Genomic DNA, 14777 nt, shown 5'->3' with positions numbered 1-14777 from the left:
AAAGTACCATTTGCAAAATGATTTTTTTATTCTTTTTTTTCAGACGACACGGTAAAAGACTATCAAATTGTTCCATGAGATTTATAAAAAAAAACACGTGCGTATTTTAGTATTCATGGATACATTTAGTGCTTAAGGAACTTTATAACCATTAATATATCATTTTTTAATGTAAGTAGGTAATACATGCATCATAAAACAAGGGATCACTGCTGGCGTATTATTCGATATATGATCTGCAATTGATTTATGCAGCCAAATTTCGACCAACGAGTTCCATTTTATTCACAAGGCAGATTTAAATACTCGTACACAAATATTATCGCCGACATAACTTTCTGACTTCTTGTCTGAATTTGTTATCAAAGAAGTAATAAACGAACGGATTAAACATTCCATTTAAGGCGGCAATATCATAGTTATTGAAGATATCTTGATCCTCTGAGATTTTGTTTTCAGGACGCAAATACCTTGATATTGCTGATATGATGACGTTTATTAACATGGCTTGGGTGCTTATTACTAACAATGCTGTTATGATGCAGAAAGCCACGGCTATTTTAATGGCCTTTAATTTATCGTTTGTCGTTTTCGTCTTCGAGAGATTCGGTTTAGCCATCGGTGTCATTTCTTTTGATACAACAGCTATTTTGATTGCTGATAATTTTTCTTCGTATTCAATGGGGGTAGCACCATCTTCGCCCGAAAGTGGGGTTTCTGCGATCTTAAGCTGGTTTTTACTGGATGCCGGCAAATTCATTCTCTTCTTTAGTTGAGATTGGCGGTTGATAACTGCTCTGATTTTCAACTGTATGACTGTAATGCAGAAGACAACAACAAGAGACACTGTGTTCAAGGATCCAAAATACAGAATCGGGAACTCGGTTTCATCGAACTTCTTTAACACATCACATCTGGTTGCGTTCATACCCTCTATATTGAAATCTCTTTTTCCGAAAATGAAAATTGCAGGTACGTTCACGATTGCACTTACAATCATTGCTATAGTGCAGAATCTGCCACACTGTGCAATGGTGAACTGAGTTTGAAATGGAGTGCATATTTTCTTGTAACGTTCAACAGCTATAGATAGTACCATTAATACCGTTCCCATCCCGACAGAAATTCCGAAGTAGCGTAAAATTGGACAAGCGACTGACCTTCCGCCATTGTACACATTTTGTATACGGAGTTGCTCTTTCATCACAAAAACAATTGCAATCCCCATGTCCAATGAGGACAAAAGTAACACAAAGAAGCGGTAGTTTGATTTCTTGTATTTGGTGCGGAAAATGTGAAGCACAATTGTATTTCCTATAATGCACACAATGCTAAAGAAAAAGGAAAATGCACTCAGTGGCGCCCTTTCTATTCGTCCTGTGGTTTTTTGATTCATGTTGTAGTCAATTTGGCGTATTTATGTAAATCTGCAATTATATCAAATCTATTTATTATTTTTAAATAAATAAAATAATTATAATTCTTGACTCCCTTTATAACAAAAATCTTAACCTATATAGATAGCATATACATCGTTTGTTTACGCCCGATACAATGCTTAAACAAACGATTAGCTAAAACATTTTTAGAAAAAAATTAAGTTCGGAAGAAAACTAACATTTATTTTTGGACTTCCAGAAGATAAAATCATGCCATTCATTTAACTGAAATATGACCAATATATTATTTGAAGCTGACATAAATACGCATTATTTTCTTTTTATCTCCGACTACCGCCATATTGATTGCCGATTTCTATTGTTCTGCTCACCGCTACACACCCCCTATATAAGGCCGAAAGTATTATTCATGCTTCACCGCATTCAAGGATGTCATACACCCGAACACGTTAACTTGGACGAAAAGACGCGTAGAAAAGCGTTTTGAAGAAAAATAATATGGCAACCACTGCACTGGTAAGGAGTATCTAATAAACGACGAAACAAGACAGAATTAAATCCACGCACATGTATTTCAGAAATCCTCAATAATTGTAGAACGTTTTCCTCTGTTGTCATAACATCGCACATGCGCAAATCAAATACTGTGGCAGATCGAGTATTGTCAATGACTGCATGAATTTTGGATCCGATGTTACGTTGTAATTTTTTGGATTTACTATCATTTATCTATTGTGTTGGATGTAGTGCCGCTCGGGTTTTCAAAAAGATGCAGACGTTATGCACTCCATATGACTACAAACATTTTACTACAATGTGTAGTTCAAGTCCGTGCATTCTGAATGCCTCGATCGGAAAGCAACCAACCGTAACTTTCTCAATCGGTATATATACCCCAGTGGCAGCAGACGAGCGATCGAAACTTATATGACGACCAAGTGCTTTTATGAATTCATGTCAGCTTTAAGTTTGGTGTCGCTATCCTTAAGGCTTCCAGTTAGATATTAGTTCACTAATTATAAGAGGTTCATCTTATGTATTTGTATCGTTTTGTGACTTCCAATTCTATAACACGCAAAAGAAAATTGTGAGAAACAGTACATGTAATAGCACTTCTAATACCTCAACTTCACCCCATTTGCTGTCTAATGATTAAGATGAACGTCGCAGAAGTAATGGAGTTATATAAACAATATCATCTAGTCCGCATGAGATCAAATGAATAATATAAATATTAACAGGATATTTTGTCATGTACAAAATATACATCAAAATGATATTGAAGTATAATTGCCATTGGCACAAGAGGATAATTCAAGTCTTAAAGCTAACAAGACTAGTATTTAATTTGATTTTTTTTTAATAATAACTAGATTTTTTCTACTCTAATATTTGCATTTACTTGAGTTTACAGATCAAAAGACATTTACGTTTTTTTGGTAATGTCATTTATGACTCCTCATTCCCCTACCGACACATCAAACAAATTCACAAATGTGTTGAAAAGTTAAGTGATCAAAATTTGAGTATATCCTGATCAAAACATATGAACATCGGTGTACATAGTATCTAGTACATACCAATACTGTAAAAAGCGTATGTTAAAACCAACTGCAACATATAATATGTAGAGCAGAATATTATATTTAAAGTTAACTATGCATTCAAACACATTTATAAGTACATTATTTATAATACAAACTAATGTCAGAAGGCCGAGGAGATAGTCCTATGATAGGTCATATGATACATGGAAATTATAGAAATTGACTAGCTCCTAACATTGACTAGACCATATTATACAACAATCCAAAAGAAACATATTGTAACAAAGGGGTTATTATGAAAACATCTGAAATCAACATATTGTGAAAAAGCGAGGTGGGAGGGAACTTTAACAAGACACAGACTGTGCATTTTGTAGACTGATACAAGAAAGTGACGCTATCTTTCAGCCAATCAGGTTGCTTCAAATTCAGCATTACAACAGCTAGAGGGGCCCTCCATGGGAAAAGCTGCGCATGTTGAAATAATGTTTTATACATCTACAGATTAAAAGTACATTCGTCTGCATATAACCTTTTTTAATTTTAACGTAGCTCGCGGGTTTGCTGACGTCACAATAAGAATCGACGTAAAGAGTTGACCGTCCTAGTTAACTTCTACATTTTTTTTAAAATGACAAATAAGATATTTTGAAGCATACATGTAAAAGGAAATATTTCAGAAGGCTTAAATGCAGATTATTACAATAACTGTTCATACAAACATTTAAAATTATCAAGTGCTGAAAATTTAAAGATGTCATACATTGTCACGTTTTGTTTTATAAAGTATGAATGTGCGATGGAACTCTTCCATTTAAAATCATGTTTACACTATCTTAGGCATGCTTAATTATTATTTGTCTTTAGATGTTGGCTATTTTTGGTGGTTTTTTTTTTTGGGGGGGGGGGGGGTTAACGTGCCAAGATTAATGCTTACCTACATTTTAAAACTCAGTCGATTATGTCTATATACTGGGTTCCCATATACCACGTTATCTTTTTCTCATGTCATTAATTGCTGTTCAGAAAGCATTATTAGACTGGCTTTTCTGAGAAACATCAATTTCACAACTTACTTTGTTTATTATCTTAAAATTACAAGTCTTATTCACCTTAAAAATTAAAGAGTTCCATTGTATCGCGGCATTGAAAATGTGGAAGCCTGGTTCAGATATAACAGACCGATTTTTTTTAATTGAAATTTAATAATTATTGAAAGCGATGTCACTAAAATGAAGCATACTTTAATTTATATTTTTGTATTAAATACGCTATGAAAAAAAAGAAAACGTTTACTACTGAGAATTTTTTTTATTTGCCGATATATTTGACAACCTTCTATTGGTTGTGATGGTCAAATGAGAAATTATTATTGCAATTATAATTGCAATCGATGTTTAAGCAAACTATTGTAAAAGTTATTATTAACAATGTACTTACAATGTACTCCTTTTTTCTCAATCTGAGTATTATAAAATATACCATTTTTCTTAAAACATATGCTAAACCATTATGCTATCCATTTAGATCGAACAAAATATATTGATAGATGGTAATGGTTTATGTAAGCTATTTGAAAATGAAGAATACTTGTGAATTTGTTATATACAATACTGCTTATAAATGTAGAACATTGCTTGAATACAGTCCAGCATAAAAGTGTGTACTCCATGGGGAAACACGTCCTGGCCTTCATTTAAGGGGCTACAAGGTACATTATTGACAATATTTCTTTCAGAAAGTTTGTCTCGCCTATTTAATCACGGATATGTACTTTATACATGTAATTGGATTTTCCACACAAAAAAAACCGGTAAAAACCCCGCCAGAACTCATTGTGGTCGAACCAATATCAGTTTTGATTTAGCGGAAGAGTACAAAATTGTCAATTTATAATGCGTAAAAAAATTAGCAAGTTCAATTTGTAAGGAAAAATTCAGAGATATAATATATTTCGGCTCTTAATATACACATTACTTGGCTTATCTCAGATAGTAATGAACGAGTGCATACAGAGGCAACGTTAAATATAGTAATACAATAAAATAAAGACAACCAATAGCATATCACAAGTAATCAGTCACTGTTTATCAAACTAGCGTTCATTTCAAGCTGAGCTCTACCTTATGGGTTATTTCCTAATCAATGACAAAATATCGAGATACAACTAAATAGAATTATCCCAAAACACGGTGGAATAAACTGCAGATATATATTTCCTGTTAATATGCAAACCAAGACAAGGACGTTTAGGTAAAGAATTTAATGCGTGTCTTAGCACATTCATTGCAGACGGATATCTTAAGAAGAAAAAAATCCACTGAAAGACTATTGACCAATCTTACTTATTCCAAAACATTAAGTATATAAGAAGTTTAATAGAAATTTACTCTGCAAAAGTTAAATCACAACTTATACTCATTTTAAATTTCCCCTCATTACTATTTGTGTTGTATTTTATAAATTTGTAGTAGCAAAAACAGTAATAAATCAAAGTACTGATAGTACTGAAAAGCGCTAACACAGCTTCTGTTTGTGTATAAAAAATATATTTATATAACATTTTAGCTTCTATATACGCGATATATTTCCTCATCTTTGCGTGGCAGACCCTGCAATGACGTATGTAAGCCACGTACATTAAATTCACAATAGTCCATACTAGCCCGAGCAGTTATGCGCCCAAACTCCTGAAACTGGTTCCCTAACCAGTTTAAATGATGTAAACTTCTGCTCATAGGGGGCGGTTATTCGTTGCACCGGAAGTAGAAGTCTAACGACAATAAAGCGCTGAGCTATGCTTAGCGCTTTAAAAAAGGACTTACCAGAATTGTTGAAAGCAAATAACCTTTTTTTTTTAATATTTGAGGCATACATTGATAAAAAGAATTTGGATGTTTTTAGTCAGATTACTTAAAAAACAAATTGTCATTCAAGCAATCTCATTAGACATTATCAAAAAGAATGATCATGATCAAATAGAATTGACAGAGTACAGCAGAACTGATGCCTTTGAAGGAACTCAACAAATCTGCATTCGAACGAATTCAAAGACTTGCGTGCAATACAATCATATTAACCACATAGAATAGGGTATCCATAGCCGAATTGAATTTCGATTGAAGATAACGGGCTTTCGTGCACAGACTGATGTTTTTTACGTTGAAGCGGTTTATGAAGGAAATAAAACCGTAAACTGAACCCTAAAGTGATAGGTACTGTAGATTCCTAATCAAAGGCAATGAATTAATATCAAGGTAAAATCACGAGAAGTATTCTTCGCAGATTTTATAATCTTGCCATTTTTTTCTGAGAGGTGAAAAATATAAGAAATAAGAAGAAAAGTTTTACGTTCGCGATTTTATATTCTCGCGATTTGAAACAAACCAGCGGTATTGCGAAATTCAGTAATCGCGTATTATAAAGTATATACAGCATTGATTATTAGAAAACATGCTAGGTCCTGTTTATAAACTGTTTTTTTTTAAATATTAAGTTGGTCGTGAAAGGCCATCTTGTAGTTCTTTCTTCAGATTATCTTGCTTTCTCTAAACTCTCGGTTACGCACAATATCAAATTGTCGTCCAATACCATGAATGTGGCATCAAGGGTTTATTGCAAATCTTACGCTTTTTAATGTATTGTTACATTGATGATTTTCAGACGCCTGCTGTTTAACCATGCAGTTAGATCGCTTCGAAAATGATAACTATTTGCAGAATTCAAGAAAACGTTTGTTTGTTGACCAAAAGCATTAAGTGAAAGTATTTATTTTGAATACACTAAGTAACCTGATTATGTAAAACATGACCATATAGCTTAATGCCCAATAAATTATGCAATTTGTTTAAGTAGTTTAGTCCTTATCCGAATATAAGCGATTGTGGGTTGACATTTCTTCCATTACAACACTTCAGTTAATTTTTGATGAAAACATCCACCTTGAAACAAATTTACTCCACACTCGGTATTGTTTTTTAACCGGGTTGAGTTAACTGGTTAAGATGGTGCCAAAAGGGTACCCTCATTGTACGGACCACTCCTCCTACAGTTTTTAGGATAGGACGTTTTGTTCATATATTAGAAGTGTGCAAATAGCTAGAATTTTTATTTCTAATTATTTTTGAAAAAATACACCTTTTGAACTAAGTCATTTGTTGACAAAATATTGCGAATAGGGTATCCTCATTGTACTGATAACTTCTCCTACAGTTTTCAAGATAGGACGTTATTCTTTTTCATATCAATTAAAAATATATATTAGAGGTGTGCATATTGCTAGGATTTTGATTTCTAACAATTTATGAAAAAAATACCAGATTTTGAATTTAGTCATTTTTGGCAAAATATTGCATAAGGTTACCCTCATTGTACGGATTAATACTCCTATAGCTTTCAAGTTAGGAAGTTTTTCTTTTGCTGATCAACTGTACATAAATTAGAGGTGTGCATATTGCTACGATTTTTATTTCGGATAATTTATGAAAAAAGTAGCAGCTGTTGAACTAAGTCGTTTTTTTTAGGCAAAATTTTGCATATATTTTCTGTTTCACTGGATACGGTAGGCACTTTTTATCAATTCAAGGTTAACATGGATTAAGGATACGGTTCACATAAAAGAAAGCCTGGTTTACTGTCTCATTGACAGCTTTTCACTTTTTTTTAAAAATTTAAATGCTCCCCCTTTATAAAAATCCTGAATAAGAGCAACAATAAGTAACCATATCAAAATCATTTGCTGGAGGATCTTGCAACATTTTTCCTCCCTTGCAGATGTCTTAAATTACTGTCAGATCAAGTTTCTCCTCTTTATTTCTAAATGTGGTACATTTAACATTTCCAACATGTAGAGGCTAAATGACACCTTCATTATCATTATATATACTTTTTTATCATTTTTTTCTGGTTTAAGTAATCTTTTAAATCATGCCAACCAAACTAAAACGTACATTAAAGACTGTAGAGACTTCTCTATATCAGGTTGTAGATTATGGATGCAAGAAATACGAGAATATTACAATAAGAAAAAACATTGAATCTTTTTTTTTTCTCCAATAGATAAACATACCTTAAATATCAATTTTATCCAAGCTGCACTGATTTTTTTTTTAACATACATAGTTAATAGAAAAGGTGACATTTGATAATTTTATTTATTATTTTTAAATAAATACAATAATTATAATTCTTGACTCCCTTTATAACAAAAATCTTAACTTATATAGATAGCATATACATCGTTTGTTTACGCCCGATACAATGCTTAAACAAACAATTAGCTAAAACATTTTTAGAAAAAAATTAAGTTCGGAAGAAAACTAACATTTATTTTTGGACTTCCAGAAGATAAAATCATGCCATTCATTTAACTGAAATATGACCAATATATTATTTGAAGCTGACATAAATACGCATTATTTTCTTTTTTATCTCCGACTACCGCCATATTGATTGCCGATTTCTATTGTTCTGCTCATCGCTACACACCCCCTATATAAGGCCAAAAGTACTATTCATGCTTCACTGCATTCAAGAATGTCATACACCCGAACACGTTAACTTGGACGAAAAGACGCGTAGAAAAGCGTTTTGAAGAAAAATATGGCAACCACTACACTGGTAAGGAGTATCTAATAAACGACGAAACAAGACAGAATTAAATCCACGCACATGTATTTCAGAAATCCTCAATAATTGTAGAACGTTTTCCTCTGTTGTCATAACATCGCACATGCGCAAATCAAATACTGTTTTATAAACTATACCATTTTTTCTTAAAACATATGCTAAACCATTCTGCTATCCATTTAGATAGAACAAAATATATTGATACATGGTAATGGTTTATGTAAGCTATTTGAAAATGAAGAATACTTGTGAATTTGTTATATACAATACTGCTTATAAATGTAAAACATTGCTTGAATACAGTCCAGCATAAAAGTGTGTACTCCATGGGGAAACACGTCCTGGCCTTCATTTAAGGGGCTACAAGGTACATTATTGACAATATTTCTTTCAGAAAGTTTGTCTCGCCTATTTAATCACGGATATGTACTTTATACATGTAATTGGATTTTCCACACAAAAAAACCCAGAAAAACCCCGCCAGAACTCATTGTGGTCGAACCAATATCAGTTTTGATTTAGCGAAAGAGTACAAAATCGTCAATTAATAATGTGTAAAAAAATTAGCAAGTTCAATTTGTAAGGAAAAATACAGAGATATGATATATTTCGGCTCTTGATATACACATTACTTGGCTTATCTCAGATAGTAATGAACGAGTGCATACAGAGGCAACGTTAAATAGAGTAATAGAATAAAATAAAGACAACCAATAATATATCACAAGTAATCAGTCACTGCTTATCAAACTAGCGTTCATTTCAAGCTGAGCTCTACCTTATGGGTTATTTCCTAATCAATCACAAAATATCGAGATACAACTACATAGAATTATCTCAAAACACGGTGGAATAAACTGCAGATATATATTAATTTTCCCGTCAATATGCAAACCAAGACAAGGACGTTTAGGTAAAGAATTTAATGCGTGTCTTAGCACATTCATTACAGACGGATATCTTAAGAAAAGAAATCCACTGAAATACTATTGACCAATCTTACTTATTCCAAAACATTAAGTATATAAGAAGTTTAATAGAAATTTACTCTGCAAACATTACATATCTAGGAAGTTAAACCACAACTAATATTCATTTTAAATTTCCCTTCGAATTGATTACTATGTGTTGTATTCTATAAATTTGTAGTAGCAAAAACAATAATAAAAAAGTACTTACCAGAATTGTTGAAAGCAAATAACATTTTTTTTAAAAATATTTGAGGCATAAGTTGATAAAAAGAATTTGGATGTTTTTAGTCATACTTCTTGAAAAAAAAATTGTCTTTTAAGGAATCTAATTAGACATTATCAAACAGAATGATCATGATCAAATAGAATTGACAGAGTACAGCAGAACTGATGCCTTTGAAAGGAACTCAACAAATCTGCATTCGAACGAATTCAAAGACTTGCGTGCAATACAATCATAGCGAGCGCAGCTCGACGGCGCGCAGCGCCGGCGCGAAGCGAGCTCTACCGGCAAGGCGTGTGTGAATAGAAAATTCGGACTATTTGCACATTCATTCAACGGATTTTTTTGGCGTCAGTAAATCGGACCAGTAATGCCTTGTTTTAATCGTCCCAGTAGTTCCCTGTAATTATGGTTTCCCATTTCACACTCTCACGAGAACAAGATAAAAGACTATGTACATGCATTGTAAATAACACAACGCCAATTTCCATTACTTTTAAGACTAACAGAGTTATCGTCCTTTCGAGTGACGTCACAATGGATTTCTTGCACATTGATCCGACAGAATTTTTCGGAGTCAGTGAATTTCGACCCACAATGCAATTCCTCAATGTCGGCCGATCTCACTAGACTGGATACCATCTCGCGAGAATCAAAGTAAAACTTTTGAGAAACAGATAAATTGTGTAATTTCCAGAACATCATACTTTTTAAGGAAACAATCAATATTTTTCGCGTAGTTTTTTCTAGTGTGTTTTTTCAAAGAGACAGACTACACTTGACCGACGTGAACTTTGACGTCACAATAAGGGGAAACAACTCTAAGTAGTTATTGTGAATCTGCTGAAATATAAATACCAAAACCTTCTCAAAATCAGAGCTAACGAATCGAGACATTTCTTCAGAGATAGGAAACAGCTGTAACTTGCTCTCATTTGGATGAATGCTCACATTTATTTTATTCACTGTATTTACGGTAATTTCCAGGAACGTTTTTTTTTAAATGGGGCGTGGCAACATCATTCAAAAAATCTTCACAAGCAAAAAGAAAAATAAACTTCTCAAAATCAGGAAAATTCTAATCGGGGTGAGGAATGGGGAGTGCGTGGTATGCCTTTAGCTCTTTAGCTGCTCAAAAGTGTCTTTATTTTCACTACTATTTACGGTATTACATGCTACCGGGGGATCCATTTTCCTTATGTGATCAACACATTTTTTAATGCGTAAATTTGATTTCTTTTTAAACGGGGGAGGGGGGATTCTGTGATAAGTCAATTTTTATTTGTTTAAGAAAAATGTCTGCTGCAAGAAAAGAGGAAATATTATGCAAAAACATTATGTTAAAATCTTTATTATTCAACAACATTTTATCTGAGATAAATTCTATACTGGCGTGCGACCAGTATATATAAACAAGCTGATCAAAATCAGATTTTTGATCCGCTCCGACAAATTCTGATGTCGCTACACTTTGTTCAGCGACTATCAGAATTTCGGAGCGTTATTAAAATCTGATTTTAATCAGATTGGTATATAAATAAATAAAAAATCTTATGAATTATGAATAATAAAAATTTACTGGAAAATTAGTATATTTATTTTATTTTGCATTCTTCATTTACGTGTACTTTACGTCACTACTTTTATTTTTATTGATTTATCATAATTCATTTTTGATCACCTGCTGCTCTCGCCCCAACGGTCGCACCGTAAAACATATTATTAACCACATAGTATAGGATATCCACAGCCGAATTGATTTTCGATTGAAGATAACGGGATTTCATGTGCAGACTGATGTTTTCCACGTTGAAGCGGTTTATGAAGGAAGTAAAACCGTAACCTGAACCCTAAAGTGATTGGTACTGTAGATTCCTAATTAAACGCGATGAATTATTATCAGGGTAAATCACGGGAAGTATTCTTTGCAGATTTTAAAATATTGCCATTTTTTTAAACAAACCAGCAGGATCGCGAAATTCAGTAATCGCGTATTATAAAGTATATACAGTATTGATTACTAGAAAACATGCTAGGTCCTGTTTAGAAATTGTTTTGTTTTTAAATATTAAGTTAGTCGTGAAAGGCCATCTTGTAGTTCTTTCTTCTCATTCTCTTGCTTTCTCTAAACTCTCGGTCACGCACAATATCAAATTGTCGTCCAATACCATGAATGTTGCATCAAGAATTTATTGCAAATCTTACGCTTTTGAATGTATTCTTACATTTATGATTTTCTGACGCCTGTTGTTTGGCCATGCGGTTAGATCGCTTTAAAATAATAATCATTTGCAGAATTCAAGAAAACGTGTGTTGGTTGACCAAAAGCATCAACTGAAAGTATTTATTTTGAATACATTAAGTCACTTATTTATGTAAAACATGGCCAGATAGCTTAATGCCTAAGAAATCATGCAGTGTGTTTGGGTAGTTTAGTCCCTATCTGGACATAAGCGATTGTGGGTTGACATTTCTTCCATTACAACACTTCATTTAATATTTGATGAAAACATCCACCTTGAAACACATTTACTCCACACTCGGTATTATTTTTTAAACGGGTTGAGTTAACTGGTAAAGATGGTGCCAAAAGGGTACCCTCATTGTACGGATCACTCCTCCTACAGTTTTTAAGATAGGAAGTTTTGTTCATATATTAGAAGTATGCATATAGCTAGAAGTTTTATTTCTAATTATTTTTGAAAAAATACACTTTTTTGAACTTAGTCATTTGTTGACAAAATATTGCGAATAGGGTATCCTCATTGTACTGATAACTACTCCAATTTTCAAGTTTTCATATCAATTAAACGTATATATTAGAGGTGTGCATATTGCTAGGATTTTGATTTCTGACAATTTATGAAAAAAATACCAGCTTTTTAATTGAGTCATTTTTGGCAAAATATTGCATAAGGGTACCCTCATTGTACGGATTAATACTCCTATAGTTTTAAAGATAGGAAGTTTTCCTTTTGCTGATCAACTGTACATAAATTAGAGGTGTGCATATTGCTACGATTTTTATTTCGGATAATTTATGAACAAAGTAGTAACTGTTGAACTAAGTCGGGTTTTTTTGGCTAAAATTTTGCATATATGGTACTCTGTTTCACTGGAAATGGTAGGCTATTTTTATCAATTCAAGGTTAACATGGATTAAAGTTACGGTTAACATAAAAGAAAGCCTGGTGTGCTGTCACATTGACAGCTTTTCACTTCTTTTTTAAATTAAACGCTTCCCCTTTTTAAAAATCCTGAATAACAGTAACAATAAGTAACCATAGCAAAATCATTTGCTGGAGGATCTTGCAACATTTTTCCTCCCTTGCAGATGTCTTTAATTACTGTCAAATCAAGTTTCTCCTCCTCTTTATTTCTAAATGTGGTACATTTAACATTTCCAACATGATGAGGTTAAAGGACACCTTCATTATCATTATATATACTTTTTTATCATTTTTTTCCTGGTTTAAGTAATCTTTTAAAACATGCAAACTAAACTAAAACGTACATTAGAGACTGTAGAGACTTCGCTATATCAGGTTGTAGATTATGGATGCAAGAAATACGATAATATTAGAATTAGAAAAAACATTGAATCTTATTTTTTTTTTCTCCAATAGATAAACAGACCTCAAATATCAATGTTATTCAAGTTGCACTGATTTTGTTTTTTAATTTACATAGTTAATGGAAAAGGTGACATGTGATAATGGTTAAGACGATGTTCAGGTAGAAGACAATTGTTTATGTTGCAGAATTCAACACCAACCATCTTCCCATAGAACAAATATCACTTTAATGAGTTATCTTAAAACCGCTCTAATATACAACTCAGGTCATGGTCCTTAAAAAAAAAACTTCAAAGAATCGGACTAGATCTTTATTTCCCAATAAAGGCCTCATTTCAGTGGTCATTAAAAACTCGTGCAACTTCACGTCAATTACATTAACAATTTACAACATATTAACCACCACACAATATTTTGCATGATTTATTTTTCTTTTTGGAATAAATTAGTTCTGTTTTAAAACATGCGTTTTCCATTGCATTTTTTTTAACTTACCTGATAAACTAACAAGATATGAGATAGCAACAATATAGCCAATTTGTCACGGCATGTTAGGGAAATATGATTTCCCTTAGCTTTTGTATATACACTGAATATAGAACTAATTTAAATTGCGAAAAAGAATCATGTAGTATATAATAGTAATATATATATATATATATATATATATATATATATATATATATATATATATATATATATATATATATATATATATATATATAGAATTTCAAAGCAGTGTGTGAATGATCGACCCGCCTTAAAAAATTCTATAATTAAAACACAACCTGTACGGGTTGGTTGCCAATGAGCAAGTAATGGGTACAGTTTAGACATTTAAAAAACCCACTTTAATATGAAAAGTATAATATCCGTATAATGAAACTAATACTGCTATTTAGGCCTGTGAACATAGATATATTGGTATATGCCAATCGACCCATCTTGGCTTTACAACAGAACTGCAACGTGAAATAAAAGAACCTACCGTTTAGTTACTGTGAAATAGAATATCGGGAAAAATATACGATGTTCTGGAGATTTTCGCTGGCCAAGGTTTTCTGATCTGCATCACTTCTCACAAACCCTTCCCATATCGTTCTATCAAAAGTCAGGATTTTTTCGCTTGATTTTGATTGGTGTTTACTGAAACCGTTCGACCAATCAAAAAATGAAAAGCATTCTGTTTATTCACGAGTGTCTATAACACAATTACCTCAAAACCATTATTGTTCTCGCTTTCTGTTTAAGCCTTCATAATGCGTGTATTATTATGGTGCAGTAACAAGTACACCCGACTGTTTATCAACAAAGGAATGCGCTCGTAGATGAAGATTTATCAACTGTTTACCGCTCCCAGTCTTTCACCTTTCGAATGAATAAAATCTACATGATTTTTATGTAAAATTTCACATTATTCCTGTTTTAACACT

General features: G+C 32.6%; 1 protein-coding gene across 1 annotated transcript; it reads right to left on the bottom strand.

The window, feature by feature from the left end:
• Positions 1-319: 319 nt before the first annotated feature.
• LOC128174303 (dopamine receptor 2-like) lies at positions 320-1396 on the bottom strand. The gene has a single exon (XM_052839882.1). The coding sequence runs from the start codon at positions 1394-1396 to the stop codon at positions 320-322; it is 1077 nt and encodes a 358-aa protein (XP_052695842.1).
• Between the last annotated feature and the right edge of the window lie 13381 nt (positions 1397-14777).

Source organism: Crassostrea angulata, chromosome 2 (assembly GCF_025612915.1).
Source record: "Crassostrea angulata isolate pt1a10 chromosome 2, ASM2561291v2, whole genome shotgun sequence".
NCBI lineage: Eukaryota > Metazoa > Mollusca > Bivalvia > Ostreida > Ostreidae > Magallana > Magallana angulata.
This window is presented reverse-complemented; position numbering and strand designations above follow the sequence as displayed.